Here is a 26,901-nt window from a genome sequence, read left to right on the forward strand (position 1 = left end):
GCCGAGCCGGCTCCGAGGGCTGCATGGCCAGGGGGAAGCGGGGAAGTTCCCCCAGCCCAGTGAGAAACTTCCCCGGGAAGCGATGCGGGTGTTCGGAGATGCTCCTTCCGCCCCAGCCCGCCTTTGCACTGGCATTTCCCGCACGGCTCCGTGCGGGGCTGCGCTTTGCAGGTGCTGCTGGATTTGCCCTTCTCGGCTCTCTCGGTGCTGCTCCCGCTCGGCCATCCCTGAGGGCTGGTCCGGCGCCCCCATCCCTGAGGGCTGGTCCGGCTCCCCCATCCCTAGGGCTGCTCCCGGCTCGGGCACAGGGCTCAGGCCGAGCTGGCGTCACCCGGCTCAGCCCCCGCGTTTCGGCTCCAGGGCATGGGCAGATGCTGCTGCCTGCGGGGAGCCTTCGGGAGGGATCGCTGCCCGTTCTCTCCATGCCCTCCCCGCTCCTCACACACACGGCCCGGGGGTTTGTGCTCCCGCAGGGCTCCGCCGGTGCTGGCAGTGCCCTGTGCGGTGTAGGCAGCAGCCTGCAGCACAATGCGCTTGTTTGGGGTCCTGGTTAGGGCTTGTCTGGCACCTAGCAGCACCTCGGGGGTTTTGCTGCCGCCTTCCACCCTCGGAGCACCCGGAGGGATGGGAGTCTTTCCTCTGTCCTCCTTGTCCCGCCCCGTGTCAGGGATAAAAGTGAAGCCGGATGGGGCTTTTGCCTCCCTTTCCCCCTTCTCCCCGGTGGCTGCTGAGCCCCGCTGGGGAGGGACTGGCTTGCTGCAGGACAAAGTGCTTTCCTAATTGCCCCAGCGCAGGACTTGACGCCTTCTTGCCCTCTCATCTTCCCAGGTCCCTTCTGTGCTGCCGGCTGTGTTATTCTGTTCTCATTAGTCTAATCTTTGCTTTCTTTTCAAGAGAAATTACAGTGGTTACTGTAGGGTGTAATAAAAGAGATTTTTTGGGGGAAGTAAAACTCCATTAGTTGATTTTGTAGCAGGAATTCCCCAATATTGCTCCCTCTAACAAGGGAGAAATAAAAGAGAGAGCTGTGGTTTCTGTATTTCATACAGCAGTTCAGCAGCCTCAGCGGTGTTTGGAGATACTCCACATATCTCCAGATATCTGAAAATAAAAAATTATTTCAAAGCAGCAAAGTGAAACTGAACCAAATAAGATAAATCCTGTGAAGGTGTTTGCAGTCCCTGGTGGTGAGGAGTCTGTGTCCCTGGGCATGGATGGCCCGAGGGGTCAGGGGTCCTGCCCTTGGGGCACAGGGATGCTGGGAGCACCTAAAGCCAAGGTCCTGCCAACATTTGGTCCCTACAAGTTCTGCTCTTTTAGCAAGACAAGATGTGTCAGTCTAGGTGTCCTGGCCAAGTGCTAGTGTGGATAACAATATTCCCTCCAATGCACAATTTCCTTGCTGTCCCTACTGGTAAGTTATTTGAAATTTTAGTACTTCAGATATTGATTATTTGGTGATCTGTGCTAAACAAGTGAGTTATTCCACATCAGCTGCATTTCAGTAATTGAGTGGGAATATTATCACCTCAGTCTGCTGGCTAAAATGTGCTGTGGAACTACCAGCCAGCTCTGCTCCTGAGTGAAGGTTGGCTGCTCTGTTCACACAGCCTCCCATGCAGTGCAGAACCTCAGCCTTTCATCCTGAGCATCACTGGACCCATTTCCATGGGCACTGAGTCTCTGGTGTGGTTTTCCAGCTGTCTTTTTAACTCCAGTATTATTTTCACTGTGCTGCTGAAGACCAGCAATACACATTTATTCTGGCAGCACCCCTGGACTTTGTTCTGCTCAGGCACATTGGTCAAAACCTGGATTTTAGCCTAGTTTCTCCCAAATTCTGCACAGCACTGATTTATTCAAAATGCTGTTTTCTATTGTTCTCAGCTTGGGTTCAAGACTCAGAGTTACTCATCTTTAAGAAGCATGTCACTAATGCTTTACAAGTGATAGTACCTTTTGTTCTTGTGGCAGGTGTTTTTTTCCCAAATCAGCCCCTAAATCCAAGCTATTATTCCATAATATTAAGCTGTTGGAGCTTCTTTTTTCCCTCCTTTGCATGTGCTGCTTCCCATTTTTTAAACAATTAATCTTTTGCCAATTATGCTGGCATCCCACGGGGGTGTTTTCCATGCTTCACTGGTACCACGTTGCTAAACTCTCTAGTATCTGTTCCTAATCTAGAAAAATGCAGCTAATTGTCATTGGTAGTGATGAGAATCAATCTGCACATCTGAGCAGTGTGTGAGTGCAATGATTATTTGGTCTGGCATTCTTCAGAGGGTATTGATCCAGCATGGTAATCAAATGAGTTGGATTAAATCAGGACAAAATTCAGCCTCTTCTGGAATAGTTTTTTATCTGACAAGGGCAGAGTTTTTTCCCAAGTCTTTGACTGTATTTCAGGTAACACAAGTGCAAATATTCCATGGTGTTTCCTCACAAAGGGTCTCTTTTGGGTTTAATGTTGTGCCTGTGACAGTCCAGGTGAGTGCAGCCATCACCTTCAATAGGTGCAGTCCCAGCTTTTTTCTTCCACAGCCATAAATAATGATACTTTTACACTGCCTGTTGTTGAAATACTTAAAATCAAGCTGCTGTCAATATTTTCCATTTCTTTCGTAAGAAAAAAGTAAACTTGTAAATATCACAACCCAAAATATGGTGAAAATTAATTCAGTGAATCAAAGGGCCAAAAGCTGCAAGTGGTAGAGATGCCTCTGAGTGGGGCAGGTCAGCAGCATTTTTCCTCACTTAACAGTCTGAAAATCACAGGGTATTGGAAGCACAAAGTACTCTTTGCACTCCACAATCCTAAAAATCTCAATGTGAAGTCTGGAAAAGAGAAGTAGAAAAAAGGAATTTGAGTTTGACTTTCAGTTTTGAAAGTTTGGATAAGCAAAAGCAGCTGGTGGAGAGCTGCCAGGCCAGGGCAGGGTGGAAAGAGGAGCTTGTGATATCCAGGCCTTGGGGGAAAATGGGACTGAAGAGGCCCAGAGCAGTTTTCCTGCAGAGATCAAAGGGAGCAGGGAGGGCTGGCTGCTGCTGGAGCAGCCCCAGCAAGCTCCTGAGTGCTGTGGGTGTCCTGCAGAGGATGCTGCCTGCTCTCCATGCCCTGTGGCCTCAGCAGGGAGGGATTTTCCAGCAGAGTGGGACATTTGGAAGTTTGTTCCTGTTCATGCAGGTCTCCTGTCACTGGAGGTTGCTGCTTGGCTTGCCTGAGCTCTGCATGCAGTGGAGAATTCTGTGGGTGCTGCTGGAGCCCCCAAAGCCCCAGGTCCATCCCACCAAATGCATTTCTTTGTGGGATTTTTCTTACATAGTTGCTGTTTACTTTTCCATTTCTCTCCCAATTTGGGGTTCCAGCCTCCTGCTGGTGCTGCTCTGCCAAATATCCAGGTTAAAAAGGAGCTGATGCTGTGGTAAATAAAAATGTTTGATAAATCCTTGCTCCATGCCGATGATTGTCCTTGTGTCAGTCCCAGGAGGGGCTGGGAGGAGGCCTGGCTCCATTTCCATGGGGTTCCCACCTGCTGCATAAGGGACACACCAGTAACTCCTGTGTCTCTTGACATACATCAGGAATGTCTGGAAAACCCTGGGAGGGTGCCATAGGCATAGGAAGCAGGATTTTGTGGAGCTCTGAGCGGGCTGTGCTTGCTGGGAAGCCACACACCCCATGTGGTCACCGTGTCCATCTGTCCCTCCTGCTCAGGGTTTGTGTTTGAGCACCGCAGCCTTTGCAAAGCACAACGGTTTTTAACTGCTGAGAACCTGATTTCCTTGTATCTCATCAAAGGGTTTTTCTTTTTTGAACACTTCTTGAAAAATCTCTGAAATGCTTCAAGCTGACATCTTAATGTATTTATGACATTAGCTGCTTCTGCTCTGGAATGGTTGCTCTGAATCTCTTTGAGCCTGGCTGTTATTTTGAACATGACTAATTCCCTGAGTGACTAAGCTCTTAGATAATAGGAAAAATTCATCAAGTTATCTCGGGCTCCAATAGTTTCTATTGTTATGAAAAGACAACTTATGAAAAAAAAAATAAAGATGCTTATTATGTAATATGGGCAGGGAGAGGAGAGGTGTTGGTAGGGACTGGCCGAGTGCTGTGTCTGGGAAAGGCAGGAGTGCAGGCTCAGGCTGGGGCAACTCCAGCTTAGTGTGGATGAGAAGTAAAGAATTCCTTGTTTGGAGCTCAGGTGACTCCCAGTGAAGCCAAGGAGTTGTGCTCTTGTACCGAAATGTGTTCAGAGGGGATCCCAGCCCCTCCCTCCCGTTCTGCCACGCTGCAGAATTCCTTGGGTGTGACCCAGGATAGTGCTGGGCACACAGTGAATTGCACCACACCTGGTCTGCCAGGTTGTTTCAGCAGCACCTGAAGCACTCACCACTCCTGCAGGGCCCTGTTCCAGGCAGAAAACAAACCTCAGCTCCATCCCCCTGGATTTTCCTTTTGGTGCTGCTGCTCCCCAGCACAGAACTGCCAATGTGCTGCTTGTGCCAGCACAGCACCAGGTGCCTTCCTGTGTCCCACACAGGGGCATTGTCCCTGTGATCCCTCACAGCCAGGGTCCCTCTGGCACAGCCACTGTCCCCTGGGCTGTCACACATTGTCACAAACTGCAGGAGGGCAGTGCTGGCCGTTCCTGGAAGGCAGCAGCCTGTGCTCAGTCACTGCAAGGAATCCCACTGAGCTGGGAGAGGGAATGGAGCCTCCTGGCATTCACCTGCCTTGCTGGGAGAAAGGAAAAAAAAGTAGAGAAAGGCTCTAAAGTTCTTTTTTAATGCTGATATTGCTGATAAAAATGAGTGCACTATGTTCTATTCATACACCTACTGCCATCCATCTGGAATTCCTACTTCATTAGGTTGGCTTGCAGTGTTTTCTTCATTAAAAGAGTGCCAGATTCAATAGGCTGTTCCCTCTCCTTTTTTTGGGAGGCAGAGAGAGGGGGAGAAAAGGATTTCTGTGAAACACATCCAGTTCTCTGGGTTAATTTGTGTGAAGAACATGAGACCCATGGGTCAGCTTCTTAATGAGATGGTTTTTCCTTTTCTCAGTGTCTTGACGAGGAGAAGCCCAGGGAAGCCAGAGCCAAGTGTCACAGGAGGGGGGTGAGGAGGCCGCAGGGAGCTCTGGCCGACTGCTTTTCCTCCTCATTCCCTTGCAGGTGCTGAAATGCACCCTTTGATTTTCATGCCAAAGAGTTTCCCTGTGCCTCTGCAGCTGAATTTCTCTGGGTGACACTGACCCTGAATTCAGAATTCAGAATTTAGTTTCTAGCATGTAATAATTTATTTTTCACACAGCACTTTGCCCAGACATGTGCTGATGTGAAGATTCTGTAATTTAATGTCAGAGTGCCTGGAGGGAGCACTTGTCTTCCCCCAAGGAAGGGACCTGGCTTGCATTTTTCTGCACTTTGGGCTTTGCTTTCTTCACGTTTTTCCAGGCTCAACAGTGAACCCAAAAGTTGAGAAATGAAATTAAGGAATAAAGGTCTCTGTGTTCCTTTAGGCCAGAGGCTGAGGTTTTTTTCAGACAAGGAGAGCTTACATAAGGTTGAGCATCAGAATTAGATGGGTCCTTTTAAACAGAACTTGCTCAGCCCCTGAAGTCTTTCTCTGTGACCAGGGTAATTGGTGTTACCACATCTGATTTCTGCAGGATTTGAGGGGGTTTTATTTTCTTTTTCACCACTGGGAATCTGAAGATGCTTCTGGAGTGCAGGCTGGTGTGTGCAGTAGATGCAAAGAGAGCAGAAAGCACTCCTCCACCATTGCCAGGGGCAGGAGATTTTAGCCTGTCTCGATGCTTTAAGTTCAAGTCAATTTAAAAATAGAAGATTTGTTCTCAGTGCAATCCAGAGGAGCACAATGGACTTAACCCCCCCTGACAGGCTCTCTGTGCCATTTCAGCATGGTCTGTGTAGTGTCCCAGGCTGTGGCACTGATTCCATGGGGACATCACTGCTGTGGCTCAGCTGCTGCCCATCTTTGGGTGCAATTTGTGTGGGTTTTTTCACTGAATGCTTGGAGCAGTGGCCTGGAGATGCTCAGGTCCTTCCCCATGGCCTCTGAGCTTTTTGGGAAGCTTTTTGTGCAGCTCTTGGCCAGGTGGTCATGCAGGTGCAGCTGAATTCAACCTCCAGCAGTGCCCTGTGTGCTCAGAACATTGCAGAAGTGGGCTTAGGAACTGAATTTCTTCTCTTTCCAGCACTCCAGGCATCTTGCTTCATGTGGTCCTTCCCTGCTCTCTCTCACATCCACCTTCTCTCCCACTTTGCTGCTTTGCTGTCTCTCAGCTTCTGCAGTCCTTTAGGAAGAGGAAATTACTGGAAAAAAGTGCCAAGTTCATGTGGACAGTGAGGAAACTTTCCATTTGAGGGATGGAGTGGGCAGGCAAGGAACTGTGGTGACTGGAAAGTTGATTTTTCACAGCCAAAATCAGGCCCAAGTCCAAGTCTCTACAAGTATTGCTCCATTTTGCAGTTTGGGTAAGGACTTTTAGGCGTTTGGGGATTTTTAAAGCTTCCCATGAAGCTATTTCATAAACATAAAAGATTATGGAGATTCCTGAGGAAAAAAATCTGCCTTTGCAGCAGCTCTGCAGCTCTCAGGCTGGTGCCTCCCATCTGGCCCAGGATGGAAAGAGGGCTCTGTCAGGCATTCTGGGAAGAGAAAGGAAAAAGAGGCAACTCCCAGCTTAAGGAAATCCTCCTTTTTGGAAACAGCAAATCCTAATCTCACTGGCCTTTAATCTCTGAAACCCTGAGCTTAATTCCTGCCTAGATTTAGGAAAAAAATAATTTAATGGTTTTCTTATAATCTCTGCTGGACTCTGTGAGTCACCCCCTGGTGTCCAGTGTCACAGCAGCATTTGTGAGCACCCAGTGTGGGGCACTGGGAGTGGAGGAGAAGGTGCTCCCACATCCCTGGGAATGGAGAAGCAGGTGCTCCACATACCTGGGAATGGAGAAGCAGGTGCTCACACATCCCTGGGAATGGAGGAGGAGGTGCTCCACATCCCTGGGAATGGAGGAGCAGGTGCTCACACATCCCTGGGAATGGAGGAGGAGGTGCTCCACATCCCTGGGAATGGAGGAGGAGGTGCTCACACATCCCTGGGAATGGAGGAGGAGGTGCTCCACATCCCTGGGAACCATCCCTGGGAATCATCCCTGGGAATGGAGGAGAAGGTGCTCCACATCCCTGGGAATGGAGGAGCAGGTGCTCACACATCCCTGGGAACCACGGCTGCCTCTTCCTTCTGGGGGGCAGGATTAATTCAGCTGGAAAGTTTGAACTTCCCTCATGGTGCCAGAAAGCTCTAGGTTAGAGCTTGTGCTCCAGGTGGGAGTACAAAGGAGCTGAAGCAGTTTGGGGCTGACAGCCACCAGCAGTGGTTTCCCCTTGGCCATGGATTTCATCCATCCAGACCAGTTTTATTCCTGCTCAGAATCACAAGCCACACTGCTTTGTGTGAAATTTCCCCCAGTTCACTGAGACCCAGCTCCTTTGGCCAAAGGGCAGCAGATTTGGGCTCCTCCTGTCCCATCCCAGGGCCCTGCCACACTGCTTCCTACACTAGCATGGCCAGAATTCTCTGGTTAATTAAGGCTAAGAGTTTAGTAGCTCATTTTCTCAGTTAATAGAAGGTGGAGCTGATGTGTTGGGACAGAACTCTGCTCCTCATGGTCAATTGGAATTGTTCATGATGGACTAGAGCCCTGACCAGTCTAAAGGAAACCCAGCAGGGTACAAGCCCTGCCACAGGAACATCTAACTCTCCAGACTGCCTCTGAGGAGTCTATCTGATTTATTTTGTGTGTGTGGTTTTACATTTCTTCATGTCAGGCTTCAGTTAGTTTTAACAGTGGGAAACACAACATAATGAAGACATGATATTCCTTTGTAATTGTGACACAATCTTTAGTCTGAGTTTCCTCTTCCAAGGTTAGGCATCTAAAATAAGTTACTGCACTGTGCCTGTCCCAGAGTGGAGGGTGTTACGCTGTGCAGGGATTGACAGCAGGACAGGGAATTGGGGCTGACATCAGGACAGGGAATTGGGGCTGACACCGTGCACAGCCCCAGCCCCTGCACTGTCCTGGCACCTCATGGTGTGGGGACCTGGGGGCTGTCCTTGCTCGGGGAGTGCAGGAGCTGTCAGCACTGCAGCCCCAGACCCTGGCTGCTGTGTTTGCCGAGCTGCAAGGAGAGGGATGTGCTGATTACTGGAGACATCCATTGGAGGGAGACGTGGTCACAAGGCTGAGCCCGGCGCGTTCCGCACGGGAGGATTTGGCATCATCCGCTTCCTTGGCTTGCAGAATTTCTGTATTGTAATTAATGCCAGTGTAGGGCCCCCTGTTTGTTACTCGGGTGTCCAGAACTGCCTGCCCTGTACCCGTGTCCATCCTTTGGGTGCGGGTACAAAGCGGGATGGGTGCGATGTGAGCGGAGCCCCGGCTCCTTCCCCGGCTCCTTCCCCGCTGCTGTCCCTCGCAGAGGTGCTGAAATTCCTCCCTCCCTTCTGGTCCAGTACAAACCCTGGCTGGTCCTGTATCACAAACCGTGTTCCCAAAGCTCCTGTAGCGTGTTCTGTGCACTGAGGGATGTGTGGTTTATGTAACTGATACAAATCTTCCCCTTCCTCCTTTCGCTCTGTACAGAACCTTAGACCAAACTTCCCACAAAGAATTCTATGAAGTTCAACTTCACCGTGGTTTTATATAAACCCCTGCTGTGTAGGTGTGCTTTATCAGGAAGGCTTCTAAGAGAAGGTACCATCCATTTTCGTAGTAAAATTAACATTTAGTGCACGCAAAAGGCATGGGAAATTATATAAAGCAGCAGGTACTGTTGGGAATACTGCGAATATCATTTAAATAGAAGCTTCTCTGCAGTAAATCTGTTTGTGCTGCTGTTACATACACAGAGCCTCCTCTGGAGCCCCAAAAGTGTCCCTGGGTGAGGGGAGGCACCCGGGGCTTTCCTGCCTGGTCTGTTAGGGGATGTTGGACCTGGGGAAGGGGGTGCTGTGGCTGAGCCTCCCGGGTGTAGCACCCCCGGGTGCAGCATCCCCCGGGTGCAGCATCCCCGGGTGCAGCATCCCCCGGGCTCCTCAGGGCAGGCAGCACAGCAGTGGGGTCCCCACAACCTCCCGTGGTGGGGTTTGGGGCCGGCAGCCCAGGCGGGGCTGTGGTTCTATGGCTCTGTTGTAATCCGTGCCCTCCCCCGCGCTCTGAGTGGCTCAGCTCTCGCAGAATGCCAGCCCAGCGCTGCCAGGCTCGGTGCTGGCAGTGAATCCCTCCCGTTGGGCTCCGGAAGCGCTCAGTGAGCATGTGTGAGGTGTGCACCTTTGTTCTGGAGGGTTCCCAGCCCCTGCTGCTCCCGCTGCCCTGCTTTGGCTCCCCAGGCTCCCTGCAGGGCTTCTGCCTTGAAACCTCGCTGTGGCACCTCCAGGAGGCAGAGCCAGGGATGGGCTGTGCCTGCTGAGGGTCCCCAGGCCCTGGGGGGGTGTGGACCAGCAGAACATCCCCACCGGGCTGCTTCTAACATTTCCTCTGGGCTCCACACCCAGGCTCCCTCTGTGCTCACTGCAGTTCAGAGGAAAAGATAAAGTGACCATAAAACCCCTCTGAATTCAGGCTGGTTGTATGTTGTGGGGAAGTCGTGTCTGCTTCTGAGATTGAAACTGGAATTTCCTGGCTGTTTTTGTAAGTTCAGGTTATGGTTTGGAAAATTGCCTGTGTTGTTTTGGGAAAGGATGGTAGCAATAATAATAAATATTCCACATCTATTACGTGTTGGAACAAAATTATCTCCGAGGTCCCTTCCAACCCAAATCATTCTATGTTTGCTATTCTGATTAGTCTAAAATTACATCAGACAGACTGGCTATCCTAAAAATGGATCCTTGATAGAAAATGCAGGTTTGGAAGCTGGGGGTGAGGCAGATCCATCACCTGGATCCAGCCTGGCCTGTGTGCTAACAGGGCAGCCTGGGGCAGCTTTAAAGGAGCCTCCTGTGATTTTACAGGTGAAAAAGGGCTTTTCACTGCCCTCCTGCATGAGAAACTCCCTGCCTGGACAGAGCAGGAGGGAGTCTCTGGCTGGCACTTATCACCCAAAATAAACCACATAAGGAACCAGAACTGTTCTTGTTTCTAATGCTGCTCAACACAGCCCAGCCTCTGCATCTGCAAACACATCACAGCCTGCACATGCTCCAGAGCTGGTCAGAAATGGGCAGGATGGTGCTGGCTGAGTGCTGGTCTGGCACAAACCAGAGTGGAGGCCATCAAGGGAAGCCCTGTGAAGACCCAGTTTCTCCTTTGTTGGTGTTTGGGGTGGATACAGGACCCTCCTGGTTTTGAGGGAGCTCTCTGGCAAAGAAAGAAAATGAAAGCAAGCCTTGCATTGAACAGCTGGGTTTGGTGTTGGTGTTGTTATGAAAATTAATCCACAAACACCAGAGGTTTATGTCCAAAAAGGAGACAGAGGAGTCCATTCTGGCTTTATTGGAATAAAGGGAGAGGCCATGGGGCATTCCCCGGGGATCTCTCAAATTTTTGGAGGATGGGGCAGGAGCATCAACCCCTACCCCTGCCCCTTCCCCAGGGAGGACACTGCAGGACAGGCTGCCCTTGGTGGTGGGGTTAAAGCATGAAGCTGGCCAGGTTTAGACATGAAAAGCTGCCCAGCTCTCCCCGTTTGCTGCAGGAGAACAGACCAGGTGCTGTGTGGTGCCTGTTGGCCTCGTGTCTGTGTGGGAGCGTTCGGAGGCGCAGCTTTCCTGGAAGGTGCCGTGCTCAGCCCCCGGATGCACATTTTAGTGCATTATGCATATGCATTGGCAGCATTTCTATATTTGTCTTTGTCTGGAAAATCATTTGCTTTTTCCAGCTGAGTGTATCTGGTCTGTGTGCGTTGTGATGCCTCTCTGAGGTACCTGCTGGTTCTGGGAGCTGAGACTGGGGTTTGGGATATAGCACCTGGCACCTGGACCATAAACTCTGAGTGTGTGTGATTTTAATGTAGGAATGAGCATTTCTGGCTGCTGCAGAAGGAATAAAGGTCCTCCATCTGTCCTACCCCCCTTTTATAGATCTCTGTCTGTAGAGTCAGAATTCAGTTTAACTCTTAGCTGGAGACAGCCAGCACAGTGCTGAGGGGAGATATTATAGGACTCGTGATGGGAGAACGATTGCACAGCGCTAAACCGTGATTCCCCCTGCCCCACTCCCACATTTCAGGCTCTCAGCGAATTCCCAGGTTACCACGAGTTGCCTTTTCGTTATTTTGGCCGCTTTGCTCCCGAAAGCGGGCTCGGGGCTGCGTTTTCCAGGGCGCTTCCAGGGCAGCCGCATCCCGGGGCGGTGCGGAGCGGGATGTGCGCGGCTCGGAGCGCTGGGACCCGCCTCGGAGCCGCCTCGGAGCCGCCTCGGAGCCGCCTCGGAGCCGCCGGGCCGGAGCATCCGGGAGCGGCGCGCCGGGAGCGCGGGGCAGAGCCGCGGCTGCGTGGCGCTCGCTGTCACGGCGGGCGGAAGCCTCGCGTATTTATGGAGCCAGCGCTTCCTTCTGCGTTTGAGTGACAGCCAGGATGCCGTCGCTGCCTGGTCACTGGAGCTGATTAGTATGCGCCAGGGTCCGCCTCGCTCCGAGGGATGCAGCCGCAGCAGCTTGCAGAGCTGTCACACTCACACGGGCTCCGTATCTGCACTGGCTTGACGAATTAAAAAGCGAGCCAGCCAGCGAGAGAGAGACCCGGAGAGAGAGGGGGGACGAGACAGAGAGAGAAGCTTGCAGACAGCGCTCGCTCTTTTCCTAAAGGAAGGATTTTGCATCCCGAGTGCTCACTGGTTGTGATGATGCTTCACGTAGCGGGCTCAGAATGAGCTAGAGACAGCAGATAGGGGAGAAACTAAAGGCAGAGCACAAAGCATTACGAACCAACCCAAAACCAGGAACATTTTCTCCTCTATTCTAGCATGGTGGATGTATGGACAGTCTTACAGAGCAGAGGTTGACTTCTCCAAATCTGCCAGCCCCACACCTCGAACACTACAGTGTTCTGCATTGCACCATGACCTTGGATGTTCAAACGGTGGTCGTTTTTGCAGTGATTGTGGTGCTATTGCTTGTGAATGTCATACTCATGTTCTTCCTGGGCACTCGTTAAATGGATTTTTTCTCCTGAGCTGTTGGGGGCTACTACTACCACTAGCAATTCAACAAGAGAGCACGAGCGGGAGAGAGAGAGAGAGAAAGGCGAGAGAGAGAGAGAAAGAGAGAGAGAGATTTCTTACTGAGGGGGGAAACGCGTTGAGCTTCAACATGGCCTCGCTGTGATATGTATGACGTTGGTATTATTATCTCTCCCTAAGTCTTTTGTCATGTCTTGTCTTTTAAGTATGCCTGTAAGTGTAGCTGCTTTTGCCGGGGTTTTAAATGTGATAAATAATAATAATAGTGATCCAGTGCTCCGTGGTTCTGTGCTAGCGAGACAGAGCTGTGCTTCTTTAGGCAGCAGCAGAGTGGAAATGGTCTGTCTGTGGTGAGCACTGGCTGTGTTGTTTTGCTTTCCTTTGAAATAGAGGCTCAAGTTGATAATAAGTCATTTTGTGTGCGATTTCTAGCAAGCAGTTAATGTGCAATGTCTGTGAGAGTAACCGTGTAGGTGCCAGGTGAGAGGTGCTGCTGTGTGCAACGGAATCGAGCTGTGGGCATTTTTTGGGGGGGAGGGTGGTGTTTGAGAAATCCTATTAAAGGATTAAATCTTTGCTAAAATAACATTCAGCCACAAAAAAAAAAAAAAAAAAATTCTACTTACTGTATTTATCTGTGTTGCTTTGATGATCTGATTTGATTTCTGAAGATTCAGCCCCAAAGCCTCCAAATTCTATGTCCACACTGATGTAACCCAGCTCCTTTCTTTAGAGATGTGAGAGGCACCAAAACATAACCTGCTGGGTTTTTATTCTGGTTGTATGTGGTTTCTGTCTCTGCAAATTGGGAAGGAAAGATCAAAGGGAGAAAGGGAAATACAAGCTTTGTTTTTCTTTGCTAAAGCAACAGATATGGAGGGGTTGAGTTTTGCTTTGATTTTCTAGAGATCTGATTTTGGCTTGCTTTTCTTTTTTTCATGTGTGTGTGTATTTATAGAATTTTGGGGAATGTATCTAAGAAAAATCTTTGCCCACCTCAAGGATAACGAGCTTTTGAGATGGGTTGCTTCGTGTGACTTTATTTACATTGATTTTCTGGAAAATGAAGTGCTAAGTTGTGCATTATGGGCTTGCTGGAAAGGTGTCCAGCAGTTAGAGGTACTTCTAGCCCGAAATTGCAATGTTTACAGCTTGGGAGCAGGGCTGGCTGGGGGCTCCAGTGGCAGCATGAGAAGTTTGGAGAGAATACGAAGGGAATGTCTGGAAAGAGTAATGCCTTTTCCTCTGGAAAATGTATCTCTGTTCTGTGCTTCTGTTAGAGGTCTTCATGATTTTTAAAATATATTATTTCACCCTCCAGAAAAATCAGAATTGCTTAAAACAAACAAAAATATCAGTTTGAAAATGTTTTTATCTTTGCTGATGGTCACTGGAATTTTATTGCCTTGATAATTTAATTAGTCCATGCTTATTCCAGCAGTCTATTATTTATTTGATGTCCTCTGGGAAAAAAATAATCATGTAACTGATAGATAAAGACAAAGCTGGAGGTTAGATGGAGACATGGAGTTATTTCCCAATGGAGGTTTGTGTGCTGGGAGTTAAATGCCGAGCAGGGCTCGGGAGCCGATGGCTTTTCCATGGTGGCATGATTGGAAACGGAGTTAAATCTTGCAAATTTGGCACTTTCAAAGTGCTTTTAGCTCTAAATAAAAGAGAAATTTTTTTTTCCCTGAGTGCCAGGGTAGGAACAATTATCCCCAAAATTGTTGTGGGGCAGGAGCCTGTTTTAGTGGGGAGGAAAGGGAGAGCCAGCGATCCAAGCCCAGGAGGATGCTGTGGTGCCTGCTGGCTCCGTTCACCCTCTGCACTTGTAGCTGTCTGCAGGAGGTACCTGCTTCACTCCACAGCAGACTGAGTCAATCTTCTTCCCTAAAAAAATCGAGTGAATAAAATTGATGCTGACGATGGTTTGGGTTGTTAAACAGCTCAAATTTGCTCTATTTGCCTGTTGGCCATTCTGTGTCATTAGTTTTATAGGTTGCAGAATCTCCTGGAAAGGTAATAAATGAGCTGAGATCACCATGGAGAGGGAATTGATCAAACAGCAGCCAAAATCATCCTTTCAGGGGAACAGCCTTGAGCGACAGAGGGATTTGGAGGAGAAAGGCTGGAAAAATGAGCAAAAACCCAACCCCAAAACTGACCAGCGAGTTACAATGGGCCGTGGCTGTGCCTGAATGTTTATTTTCTCAGGGCTCTCTGGCACTAAGGTTTACCTTTCAATATGATTTCTACGAGGAATGCCCGGCGCCTGCCGCGGTTTCCTGGGTGCATTCCTTGATCCAGAGCTCATACTCCTGGGGGGATATTTGGGAATGGTGTGTGTTGGGTGCTGGATGTTCCTGCCATGCCCCATGGTCCTTCTGCATTCTCCCCTGTGGTTCCATCCCTGGGGGCTGTGCTGGGGCTGTGCTGGGGCTGCATGGGGACGATGAGGGGTTGTGCACGCTCAGCTGCTGGGAGGGAGCGCCGGGAGCTGAATTCTTCCCGTCACGGAACGTGCTTGCTTGGGAGAATTCCTGTGATTTTATTACAACTTTCTGCCTTTTATTCCTCCTGAAGGCTGGTGGAGTTAAAGAAGGAAAGTTAATGTAGAGCAATAGGAAAGTTGGCAGCAGCAAACTTCGTTATTGTAGCAGCACTGTTTTCATTATCTCGGGCTTCCTGATGGAATTTTGGGGCAAAAGAGAGGAAGCGAGAGGTGAAAGAGTGAGCGAGGGCTGGGCTGGCTGCTTGTTTAGCTTGGTCTCTGTCTCCCACCCCAGGCCTCAGTGTCCCCCTCTCCAGCCCTGCCCCAGCCCCAGTTTTGTATTTTGGCAGCTGCAGTTTGGCATTTCCAAGGGTGCAGGAGCCCCTCTGTTCTGCCCAGCTGGGCACAGCGGCTCAGCCCACGGTGAGCACCGAGAGCTTTCTGGGGTGACGGTGCTGCCAGTCCCCTCTAGATCCCCGTGCCCCCAAGGGACTGTGCCTGCAGTGCTCTGGGTGGCATTTGCCTGCTGTGAAATTCCCTGGGATTGGAGCTTAACGTGTCCCAGAGCTCTGTGGGACCATCGGGGTCACGCTCGGGTCCTTGGGAATGCTTTGGCCCCGTGACTCCCCCAGGTTTCTTCACCTTTGTGGGGATGCTCAGACCCAGGGATGAGGCACAGGGATCATTCCTTTAAAGGAATCAAAGTGCTGACCCTCTGAAAAATATGGCCCCAAAGGAAAAAAATACAAATTTGTCTACAGAAAGCGTATTTGTGATGCATATAATCTCTTTCCGTGCTTCTGCTGTGTTTGCTGAGGCTGGGTGATGGGAGACCTGCCTTGCTGTTGTCTGCTTAAGCAGGATTCAATGTTATTTGCCACAGGATTCATGAAAATGCCTCTGCCTGTATCATAGCAACCCCGTTTCCCACAGTCCATAAAAAGTCCATTTCTCCCGAGCAGCAATCCGCCGTCTTAAAGATTCAGGCACCTCCTCGGCAGGGAGAGGGGGATGTGCCCCTCTCCGGGTGCTTCCCTGAGAGCTTAAGCGTGGGGATGATCCCGGCTTGTCCTGCCTGCACGGCGCTCCTAATGCTCTGTCTTTAAGGCAGATAAAGTGCTTTCCCTTCGGGTTTCGAAAGGCTTCCTCCCCCACCCTGGCTATTTCCCACCTCTGTTTAAAACCTCACATGACAAGTTGGAGGGGATGGGACAGCTCCGAGCTCGGTGACGCGCTGGCTCTGCCCTGTCCTGCCATTTGGCTTTTCCCCCGGGATGGCAGCAGCACAGCCCTGGCGTTTGCTGGGGAGGGAGTGAAGATCTGCCCCGATGCCAGCCCTTCAGTGGCAATGCAGAGGTGCTTTCTCAGCCCGTAGATGACTGTTATTAAGAGCTGCATGTTCACCTGACTCCTGCCCCCATCTGTTTGCATAATGTGGTTATATTTCTTTTTGGATCAGGTATTCAGTACACAGCCCAGCTGCTGTGTATAATGTCTGAAGGAAAATTGCCAAAAATCCATGTAAGTTTTTTGGTTGGGTTTTTTTTTAGTTGTTTTGTTGGTTTTGGTTTTTTTTTTTTTCTTTTTTTGGTTGCTTTAGTTTCAATTTGTGACTAGAAACCCCTGTCTGTGTTGTCATTTCATTTTGTCGTGGTGCTTGGTTTGTGTGTTCAGCTGGGTTTGTCTGTGTGCCGTGCCTGCCTGCGTGTGTGTCCGTGTGCTCCGTGTTGGAATGGTGATCTCTCCCTGTGTGTTCCAATTCCTCTGTGCATTTTCTCAGCTGGGTGTGACAATGTGCTCAGTGTGTCTCTCCCAGTGAAACCTTGGGAGGGATATTTGGGTAAAACTCAAGGATTTGTCTCGGAGCTGTGGAGGCTCCAATGAGGAGAAGTTGCGAAGCTTGAGGAGAACTCCCAAATGTTAATAATTGTGTAAGAATTGTCCTGTTTGAGGAGGGTGCAGGGGCTCCAGGGCTGGCAGAGGATAGTTCTGCCAGCTCCTGGCTTTGCCATGGATTTACTGTGTGGCTTTGGGCGCGTTCCTTTGTTCTTTGTTGCCTTGTGGCTTCTCTTTTCCATCTGGGATAGAGGAACATCACACAACACTGAGGTGTAGCCATGATCTTGTCCTGTGTGCGCCCTTTTTGGCTGTGCAGGTGGGGAACGTGTGTGTGCCCATGTTGGCCCAGCTCTGCCTACCTGGGTTCTGCCCGTTGGAGCTCTTGTAGACAGCAGGAGCTGTGGTGATTGATGCTTCCCACTAAAAATAGATGCTCCTGGAGGAAGAGCTGCTGGAGGAACTGTGATTTATTGTCTTTATTTTATTAGTTGTGGTTGAATTTCTTTCCTGGGTGGAAATGAGCCTTAATCTGCGAGCACGGCAGACGGCTGGGGTGGCTCTAACCAGCAAAGGGCCATGTGGCATCTGCTCCTTATTCCTGCTTTTCCGGGGAATTACTCTGGCATTGTCAGAAACACCACCTTGATGGTGGGCAGGGAGCCCCCAGAGCTGTGCTGGCCAGCCTGAAAGCTTCACCACCCAAATTAAAGAGAATTTTGGGGGATGAAGGGAGTGCGTGTATGCAAGGATTTAAAGAATTAGGTCTGGATCTCAAAGGGGATATAATTTCAGAGGAGTGTGCTGCTTTGGGCAGCTACCCCTTGTGCTGTCACAGAACTGGGGAAACTGAGGCAAGGAGTGGTTGCAGAGCGGCACATTTTGGGATGGGGTTAGTGGGGCTGGGATCTGGAGCAGGATGCGGGGCTCGCCAGTGGGGGAGGCTGTTTGCCACCGTGTTTGGGGTCTGGTTTGTGCATTTTCCTGCAGCCCTTGCCGTGGGGCAGCGCCGGGGCCAGGCTGGTGCTGGGCACTGTGGCTGAGGCTGCGTTTGGGGCATTTGGGAGCCGGGAGCAGCCGAGTGTGGCCGTGCCCATGTGAAGGGCCATGTGGCTCAGCGCCTGCCCCTTCCTTTGCATCAGCTGAGACATATATAACACAACGTATGGGCTGCTGGCAGCCGGCGTGGGGCTATTTTCGGCTGCATCGCGCTGAGCCCGCCCTGCTCGCCGGGCTGGGCTCAGTCTCCGGGGATGAGCTGTTCCCAGGGATGGATGAATCCCTGTTCTCCCGGGATGAGCTGCTCCCTGCTCCAGGACCTGTCCGGGCCGGGCAGGGCAGGCACTGACCCCTGTGGCTGCTGGGGACAGCCGGCAGCGCGCCCTGGGTGCCGGGGAGGCAGGGCAGGCTCACCCCGCTTAAAGCAGCCCGGCTCTTTGTTTCCCCTTTTTGCCCCTGGATAAAGCCCCAATTTTCTGTCCCTGGCTAAAGCCCCGAGTGGATTTCTACGCTGGTCACAGTGGTGACATGAGCCGTGTGTGCCCCGGTGTCCTCCTGTCCTTCTGGAGCGAGGTTGTCGCTGCCCGGCGCGCCCGGGGCTCTGCGCTGTGCCGGGGGCTGAGGCTGGAATGTCCTTCCCGCTGCACCTGCTCGGGCAAGCAGCGAGCCTGGCTGTCCTGCTCCCTGCCAGGGCTCTGTCCCCAGCCCTGCTCCCCTCCTGTCCCGCCTGGAATGCTGAGGACAGTGTCTGATTTTCAGCGATGCGCTGCCCTGTGCCGCAGAGAGCCCGCAGCCTCTCCAGGCGTCCCGCAAAATCCCTGGGTGCTGCTGGCTGGGTTTGTTCACCCCCGGGACTCAGGATGTTTGTCCCAAAGTTTCCAAAGGGTTAAGCTGCTGCTGGTGCCAGTTTGGGGGTTCTGAGCCCCTGCACGGGAGCTCAGAGCTGTGAGAGTGGCTGCAGCTCACACCGGGAGATGCTGGGAGAGGAATCAGCCCAGCTCCGAGGGCTTGGAAAGCAGAAGGGACAGAATTGTGTAGGAATTGTTCCCTTGCCATCGCGCAAATGCAGTCTGGCCTCAGCTACACGAACAGGAGTGCACAGCAAACCCCTAAGGACCCGTCTTCTACCCCAATAGGAGCGGGTTAATTTGCTGGGCATATCTGGGGAAAAGTTTTGTCAAATTAAATTGTTCAGTTTGACAAAAGCATCAGCTCTTGCTGGCATTACCAGAAAACAGGGTTTTTTCAAAGCATTTCTGTGGACCTCATTCCCCTGCTATTTCTGCTGCTCCACTCCCCTGTATTGTGCTCAGTAAATCTGACAAGGTTCTCTCAGTACGTCGTGCACTGAAGTTTCTGTTCTGATACCAAATTTAGGGAAGGCTTGTTATCTGCAGTTCTTTCTTCCTGGCTTGATAAGGTGCTGATTAATTTAATGCAACTCTCTTTCCTTATCTAGTTGAGCTTCAGTCAGTTTTAGTATAATCTTGAGAAAGCGTGATCAATCTTTAATGTTTGTTTTTAAGGTTTATTCCAAAGCCTTTTAGGCACGCTGGATGTTTGCTCTTTTGTGAAGTTCTAGGAGAATTAAGTTAAAAAGTAGCAATTATAGAAGCAGTTTTGAATGCAGATGAAACATTTTAAAGTTGCTCTAGAACAAGAAAGAACAGTTGGCTCTGATGAAGTTTCAGGTGTTAAAATAGAATTGTCTTAACTCTGATGCTGGCTGCATAAGGCAGGGGATATCAACAGAGCCTTGTATGGGCATGAGGATGATGCAGGGCTGAAGGAGAAGGCCTGTTCCCTCTCCAGAGGTGTGTGTAAGGTGAGAAGGGACAGGGGCACTGTCACCTGTCCCTGTGTGGGGAATTGTCCCCTGATTTTTCCTGAGCACACAGGCACAAGGAGCAGGCAATGCATGAAACCGGGCTGTCATCGGTGCGAGGCTTCTGCCGTGATGTGGTGATCAGGGGCTGACATCTGCATAGATTTTCAGTCTCCTCTGGTCCAGGGGAGATGGATTTCTGTTCCAAAGCCCAGCAGCAGATCGATCCAAGCTCCTGGATACTGAGAGTTTTGCAGAATTGTCAAAAAGTCTTTCCTAAGGAATTAGAAGTGCACCCAGGCATAGAGCAGAGGAGCTAAACCTCCCAAACCTGCAGGCTGGGAACAAATTTGCTTAAGACTAACAGGCTGCCTTAGAACTAGAGATGCTCAGCCAGGAGAAGCCTGGCTTCTTCAGTGCATACCCAGAGCCTGGGAAGTGTGTTCCCAGGCATTAACAGGAGGCAGGCTGTAGATTTATGGAATTCAGGGAGCACTGGCCCTGCTGCCCTCAGCACCCCTCTGCAGGGGTGGGTCCTGCTGAGCCACGTGCTGAGGCCAGCCCCGATGTCCCTCTCAGCCCAGTGCCATTTGCAGATTGTCACCGTGGCCCCAGCTGCCACAAAGCCCATTTTCCCAGCTGATTTGAAGCTCAGTACGAGTCTGTGTCTGGTCCCCAGAGCCCAGGTTTGGCTGGAGGTTGTTGGCAGCGTGTGCTCTGTGTTTCTCCCTTTGCTGTCTCTCTCCCTGGCTTCCCTGTCCCCTGCTCCCTCCTGCACTGTGGTAGAGTTGTGTGCTTTGCCCCAGAAAACAGTGCTGCTTTAATCTCTGTTTTCCAGCAGCTGCCAGGCTGTCCCTGTCCCTCCTCCCCACACATGTCAGGACACACACACACATGTACATATGTGTGCAGGCAGTGCTGCACCTCCCTGTGGGTCACTCTGGACATGGCCAGGGAAACCTATGCATTAAAACACATGTGCATATGTTTTCCTTCCCAGATATATTTTGGAAAATATGAGTCAGCAGCAGCAGCAGCAGCAGCAGCAGCAGCAGCAGGCAAGAACATATTACATAATCTCTGGGAGCCAAGAAAACCTCGCAGTGTATTAGGAGCGAGGCTTTCTGCAAGCAGCAGCTTTTACCATCATTTTGGGGCCACACATTGGCCTGGGCCCCTCAGTCAGTGGCGTCATTTCCATCATATCCTCTTGTGTGCAATGCAGGGAAGCAGTCCCGGCAGCCTTGGGTTTTGTTATATTTTTAAACCCCCCAGTACTGGTAGAATCTCAGGGCTGTGCTGTTGGTAACGACTTCTCTCTTGTTCCTTAACATGTTCTCCTGCACAGAGTCTGTGATTTTCCTTTTTGGTTCCCCCCACTCCCCACCTCCTGCTGTTTTCTCTCAAATCTCAGCACTGAGAGAAATGGCACATGAGTGCAGCTGGAAATAGCTGCTGCCCCCTCCGCCTCCCCTCTGCTCACGGCCACCCACCTCCTCCACCTACTCCCAAATGGGAGAGTGAAGTCAAGAGCCGCTTTTAGCCCCGGGCTGCTGCTCCTCGGCTCTCCCCCTCTCCCTCGCCGTGCGTGCCCTGCCCACACAGCATTCAGAAGGGCTTCATCACCGTTTTAGGGCTCCTGCAGCTGGATGAGCACTTGGCTGGTCCCGTTGGGGTCTGTGCTGGAGCATCAGGGATCAGAGGGATGTGCAGTTTGCTCCGTGCTGGCCGGGCAGGGAGGGGATGAGCAGCAGGAATTTTTTTATGGACACGCAGAGGAGCACAAACAAAAATCCAAGGGAGTCAGACAGCAGGGATGCCAGGGGTTTGAATCCTGGGCACACTTGTGAGCGTTGGCACGGGCAGGGATGGGAGCAGGAGGCACGGAGCCCTGCACGGCGGGCGGGTGCTCTCAGCTCTCCATGGTGCTGCAGCTCTGCTCCTCCATCTCCAATGCCAGCCTTAATTCCAGGCTGCTCATGGAATCCCTGTGTCCTGCAGGACGCCTGGAAAGCCTAGGAAGGGAATGGGCGTTAGCAGAGTGAAAGCAAAGGAAGGAAAGGCCTTGTTTGTTTTTAATTTGCCCGATAAAAGCGGAAGGTTTTGAGTGGCTTTGATCTCTCAGGGCAGTGCAAACGCTTTCGCAGTGGCTGAGCCCGTGGGTGCCTTTCAAGCACAGAGAAAGCTCAGTTGTGGTTTTGCAATATCAAAGCCTTCCCAAGGAGGCTGAAATTGCCCCACTGGCTGAGAGCAGGAGTGCAGGCAGCTCCGTGCCCTGGCTGGGACTGTGTGAGCCACGGGCTGCAGAGCACACTGAGAGAGACACAACAATTGGTGGTGACAGCATAACGTGTTTATCCAGAGCACTCTGTCTTCATCTCCATTAGGTCTCGAGTTTCTGGTGTTTGGAGACAAGAGAATTTAAATCTATATTTTTAAATCCAAAAATCTCTGTTACAACTAGAAATTCTAATGAGCTCAGCAGAGGGGATGGACTTTTCTGTTCACCATCCATCAGGGCTCTCCATTATTTATTGAAAAGCCTGGTTTGAGCTGTGTCTGCCCAGTGTTTGGAGCAAGTGGGGAATGATGGGGCCCTCCAAGGGCTGGGGTTTGGGGAAACTGCCCCCAGTTCCCCACCTCTTGCTGCCAGGGTGATGCTGCAGGGGCTTTTTCATCTTTCTACATCTTTGTTTCTCTTTCTGTAAAATGTAGAGAAGGAAATTGCCCTTTCCTGTTCAAGGGTTTGGCAAGTGAGGATGAGAAGCGCTGTGTTGGAGGCAGGTGGGATTGGAGCAGATGGATGAAAAATGCCTCTCACCCTCTGGGGCTTTGCGGGGGTCCCTGGCAGAGCAGAGCTCCCACCCAGGAGCTCCCTGCTTTCATTTAAAGCAGCATCTTGAATTCCACCCGAGATCCCAACAGTGATGTCAGCAGGGCTCCACCAAAGATTCATTTGGCCTCAGATATTTTGCATACGCAGCGTCAGAGCTCAGCCTTCTGTTTTTGCAGCTAGAGAAGAGCTCTGCACCTCTTTAGAGCCTTCAATAATGATACACTTGCTCTCTGTTATTAATTCATCTAAATGAGGCTTTTTTGTTTCTCTAAGCCTTTTGTGGTATTTCTGTGCTGTCGAGAAATTAATCTGCATTAAGTAAAAATACCTCAGTAAAACCAGGAGCTTTGGAGTAGCTGTTGAGCCTCTTGTGGCCTAAGCTCTGGGGCAGAACCACTCAGGGTATCCACAATTCTCACCCCAAAGCCTGCAAAAAGAGCTAGGGGAGGCTCATGGTGCACAAAGGAATGGCACAAAAGGCACCCAAGGCAGTCCAGCCATGCTCTGGATGTGCTGTCTCTGACTGAGTGGCATGAACTCACATCTTAATTCCCAAATCTTTCCTTTTTGAGCTTCTGTGTTTGGCCATCCTCTCCCCAAAAGGAGGATTGTTCCCTGGGGCACGTTCCCTCCTGCTCTGTCAGGACAGGCAGGACATGTCTGTAGTGATTTTCTCAGCTGGTCAGGGAAGATTTCTGCTCCTCCTTTGAACAGGTCTCCCACATCTGGAAACATCTCCCCATCACTGCAATGGGTTTTGCTGCCCTTTTTGCCTCTCTGTTTCTCCTGCAGACAGTTTTACCTTTGCAGGGTTTTTCCAACTCAGGTTGAAATTCAAACGATAATAATACTTGACATTCTTCATCCCGGCATCTTAAAAATCTTTTCTGAAGTTTTAAAGCCTTTAAAGCCTTTGTGCTGTATAAATACTTGAGTACTTCTTCTATTTTTAAATGAAAATGGTGCCTGAAAACCCTCAAAAGTCAAATGAAGATCAAAGCCTTGGGAATACCAGCAGCTCTCTGTATTATTCACAGCAGCTCCAGACTGAGGTTGTGTTGGCAAAGTGCAAAGGGACTGCCGTGCTCATAATGATGCAGTAGTGGAATTATGGAATTGTTTGGGTTGGAAGGACCTTAAAGCCCATCTCATTCCACCCCTGCCATGGGCAGGGACACCTCCTGCTATCCCAGGTTGCTCCAAGTCCCATCCAGGGAGCAGTTCCAGGGATCCAGGGGCAGCCACAGCTTCTCTGGGCACCCTGAGCCAGGGCCTGCCCACCCTCACAGGGAAGGATTTAGGATTTCTCCTCAATATCCCCTCTAAACCTGCTCTCTCTCATTGGTCTCTAGTTAATCTGTCCCAGCTACTCTGTGAAACTCAGGAGAGCTGGGCTTGGTGTCTGACATTGCTGCTGCTGCCTGGATGGAAATCCCATGTTCTGTCATCTTGTTTGAAAAGAAGAGAAAATTAGAGAAAACCAGAAAAGGGCTCTGCACCTCGTCCATCCCAGTGCAGGAATGGCCAGCAAAGGGCTGGAGCAGGGGTAGTGGCAGCTCTGCCCTTTTCAGGGGAGCTGGCCTGCCTTTACAAGGATTTCAGCAAAGTAAATCTCTTTTCCTGCAGCCCAGCCTTCCTCACCGTTTTCCTCCCTTCCTGTGGCTTCTGAGCAGGAATCAGGACAATAGATGGAAATTGATGTCCTGGAGGAATGTGACAAGGGGATCCTGAGGGCTCAGGGCAGCTCACAGAAGAATTGCCTCTGATAAATGCTCAGAGGTTTCTGTGGGTTTGCTCAGCAGCTGCAGTCAGGGCTCACAGTGGGGATTTTTACCACTGCCCAGGGAATTGTTCCAGGGCTGTGTGAGCCACCACCAGCAGCGTCCTTGCTGGAATAAAAGGTAAAAATGGATGCAGAGCAATTTGGCCAGAAGAAGAGTGGAAAGAAAAAAAAAAAGTTAAGATCCAAGGAGTGGCTGTTGAAACGCAAAAGGATCTAGAAAGCAAAGATGCAAAAATAAAATCAGAATCGGAAATGAGTGATGTTTTTCCAGCATTGTGTAACTCATTTTAATTGCAATCCATCTAGAAATCTATTTGAGGCAAGAAATCAATGCAGAATTGTAGAGCAAAGCATTGGCCTTACAGATGTTTGCAGCTTTCTGGATTGTTATTTTCAGCTTCCTCCCACAATTTGAGTTCCTCCTTCCTGGCAATGGCCAGAGAAGGATGTCCCCCTGATGTGTGGCAGGTGGGCAGTGAGGGCTGTCCTGGGACTTTCTGCTCTGAATTTGTCTCTTGTTGTGTCTTGAGGAACACCCTGGAGTGGTTTTGGTGCTGGGTATGGGGTGTTGGAATGTGGCAGTCCCGGGGTTTCTGTAGGATCACCCCAGATCTCCCAGGCATGGCTGAGGGGTCAGGCCAGGCTGTTCTTCCCTCACAGGGAGTTTTCCCTGGGCAGGAATTCTGTGTGAGTGGTGGAGCTGGGGCCGTGCTGTGCTCATCTCTCTGATCAACTCCTTTAAATCCTTGGGATGAGGTGGTATAGCACAGGCATGGCAGCTGCCTCATCATCTGGAAGTTCCTTTCACTGAATGGATTTTCCCAGCTTAAGAGACTGGTGGAAGTCCATCAGTGCTCAAGGCTTCTGGTAATCCAGCAGAATTAAGTCCTGACTTTCACAGATGTCATCCATGTCATTCCCAGCAGTCTCCTGAAAGGCCAGCATGACATTTCTCTTGGATTTGGTGCCATTTGTGAGGGTGGTTTTACCTTGTTTCTGGTCCATCTTCAGCGTTGGGGGCTGCTGAGGGTGCCTTGCTTTAATCCTGTTTTGGCAAGGGCCTTGTGGAGGCTGCCCGGAGATGGGTCTGGGCAGAGGTGGAGCTGCAGAAGGATCCCTGCGCTCCTGGAGGGAGGGAGGCTGTGCTGCCATGGCCTTTGGAGTGTCCCTTTGTCCCACCTGGAGATGGAGTCAGGCGGTGAGGGAAGGACTGAGCTCCCCAGGAGGCAGCCAGGCCCCTCAGAGATCCCACCTCACAGGCAGGTGAGGCTCTGAGACAGCAATCCAGGGAGCAGCTGAGCTTCCTGACAGCCAGACACTCACATTCCCCTCAGAATGGCCCAAACCCGGTGGGCTCCAGGTAGGGAATTCACCTTCACCTCCCTCCTGGCTTCCAAGCGTGTCTCCCTCACCGTGTCACTCTCACTGCAGGGTCTTAAATGTGTTTGTGTTTAGAATACTGGCTTGGAGCAGCAGAGAGAAATGGGAACAGAGTTTGCAGCAGGTTAGGATGAGTCTGAGGGATGAATCTGATGGGATTGCATGCAAAGGAACCATCCTCAGTCTGGGAAGGAGGCAGGGAAAAGAACATTCAGGCTTTTCCAAATTGAGAGAGTGCAGCTGGAAGAGGGGAAGGATACAATGCAGGAGGTAAAACTAAGAATAGAGGAGTGTGTTATAAAGGGAAATCTGGGGCTGGAGGTCAGGACAAATTAGAACATGCAGAAAATGTACTCCACTAGGCCATGGATTTGTACTTCTGGGAAATAACTGAAGTATCTTCACGTGGGGCAGTTCTCATGGGATTAGAGAAAATATCAGAACAGGTTCTCAAAGAGACACTCTTCCTTTGGCCTGTGAGCAGAACAGAGGATTCAAATCTGGTTTTTGGAGCCCAGAGCCCCTTGAATTCTGAGAGGCAGAGCTTTTCCTGCAGACATCTCTGGCAGCACAGCTTCATGGAGGGGCAGCAGCAGCAGAATGTGCTCAAAATAGAGTTTATTCTGATGGTAATTGTGAAGAGGGGCAGCAAATTTCCCCAGGAGCAGAAGGGTTCTGGAAATGGGCCCTGGGTGAGCTCAGGCAGGGGAAGGCAGTGTTTTATTGTTATTACCTGGACTGGATCCAAGCCTTTAATGGATGGGAGGATTTGCCAGTTTGGCTGTGCTGGAAAGCTTGGCAGTGGAGCCATCCATCATCCATCCATCCATCCATGGATCCATCCATCCATGGATCCATCCATCCATCATCCATCCATCCATCCATGGATCCATCCATCCATCCATCCATGGATCCATCCATCCATGGATCCATCCATCCATCATCCATCCATCCATCCATCCATCCATCCATCATCCATCCATCCATCCATCCATGGATCCATCCATGGATCCATCCATCCATCCATCATCCATCCATCAATCCATCCATCCATCCATCCATCCATGGATCCATGGATCCATCCATCCATCCATCCATCCATCCATCCATCCATCATCCATCCATCCATCCATCCATCCATCCATCCATCCATCCATCCATCATCCATCCATCATCCATCCATCCATCCATCCATCCATCCATCATCCATCATCCATCCATCCATCCATCCATCCTGGCTGCAGTGTCCCATGTCCAGCAGAGCTTTGGGGATCTGCTGGACTGGAAGGTCAGGGTTTGCTTTGGTGGTGGTTTGGTGCAGACCATGATTAGAGGTGCCAGGAGCTGCTCATAAGTCTTGGGTTTGACACTGGTCCTAGAGAAGGAGAAACAAGTAAGTGAGATCCTGCAAATGAGTCTTTGGATTATTGCTTTTGAGAAGATGGATGGAGGTGGGTTGGCTGCAGGAGCAGGATTTATCTTGGCAGTTCAGCAGCCTGCCCCAAGCCTTGCTGGTGTTGTGGTGTGGCC

The 26,901-nt window shown here is 50.7% G+C and overlaps 1 protein-coding gene across 9 annotated transcripts in view; it reads left to right on the forward strand.

The window, feature by feature from the left end:
- Positions 1 to 26,901, forward strand: part of ARHGEF9 (Cdc42 guanine nucleotide exchange factor 9) — a 164,956-nt gene that overhangs the window by 45,161 nt on the left and 92,894 nt on the right. Inside the window, exon 1 of one of the 9 annotated variants that reach the window (XM_054289845.1) lies at positions 12,276 to 12,366. The exons of 5 other annotated variants lie outside the window; for them this stretch is intronic. Coding sequence is in view for 3 of the 4 variants with exons in the window: in XM_054289840.1 (XP_054145815.1) it covers positions 16,204 to 16,233 (30 nt within the window). In the remaining variant the exon portion in view is untranslated. Of the gene's footprint in view, positions 1 to 12,275; positions 12,378 to 16,171; positions 16,234 to 26,901 lie in introns of those variants that run through there. 3 more of the 9 variants (XM_054289843.1, XM_054289844.1, XM_054289840.1) reach the window with 3 other exon arrangements.

This window comes from Melozone crissalis, unplaced genomic scaffold, assembly GCF_028551555.1.
Source record: "Melozone crissalis strain CALT ecotype California unplaced genomic scaffold, PUWL_Pcris_2 ptg000068l_1, whole genome shotgun sequence".
NCBI classification, from domain to species: Eukaryota; Metazoa; Chordata; class Aves; order Passeriformes; family Passerellidae; genus Melozone; species Melozone crissalis.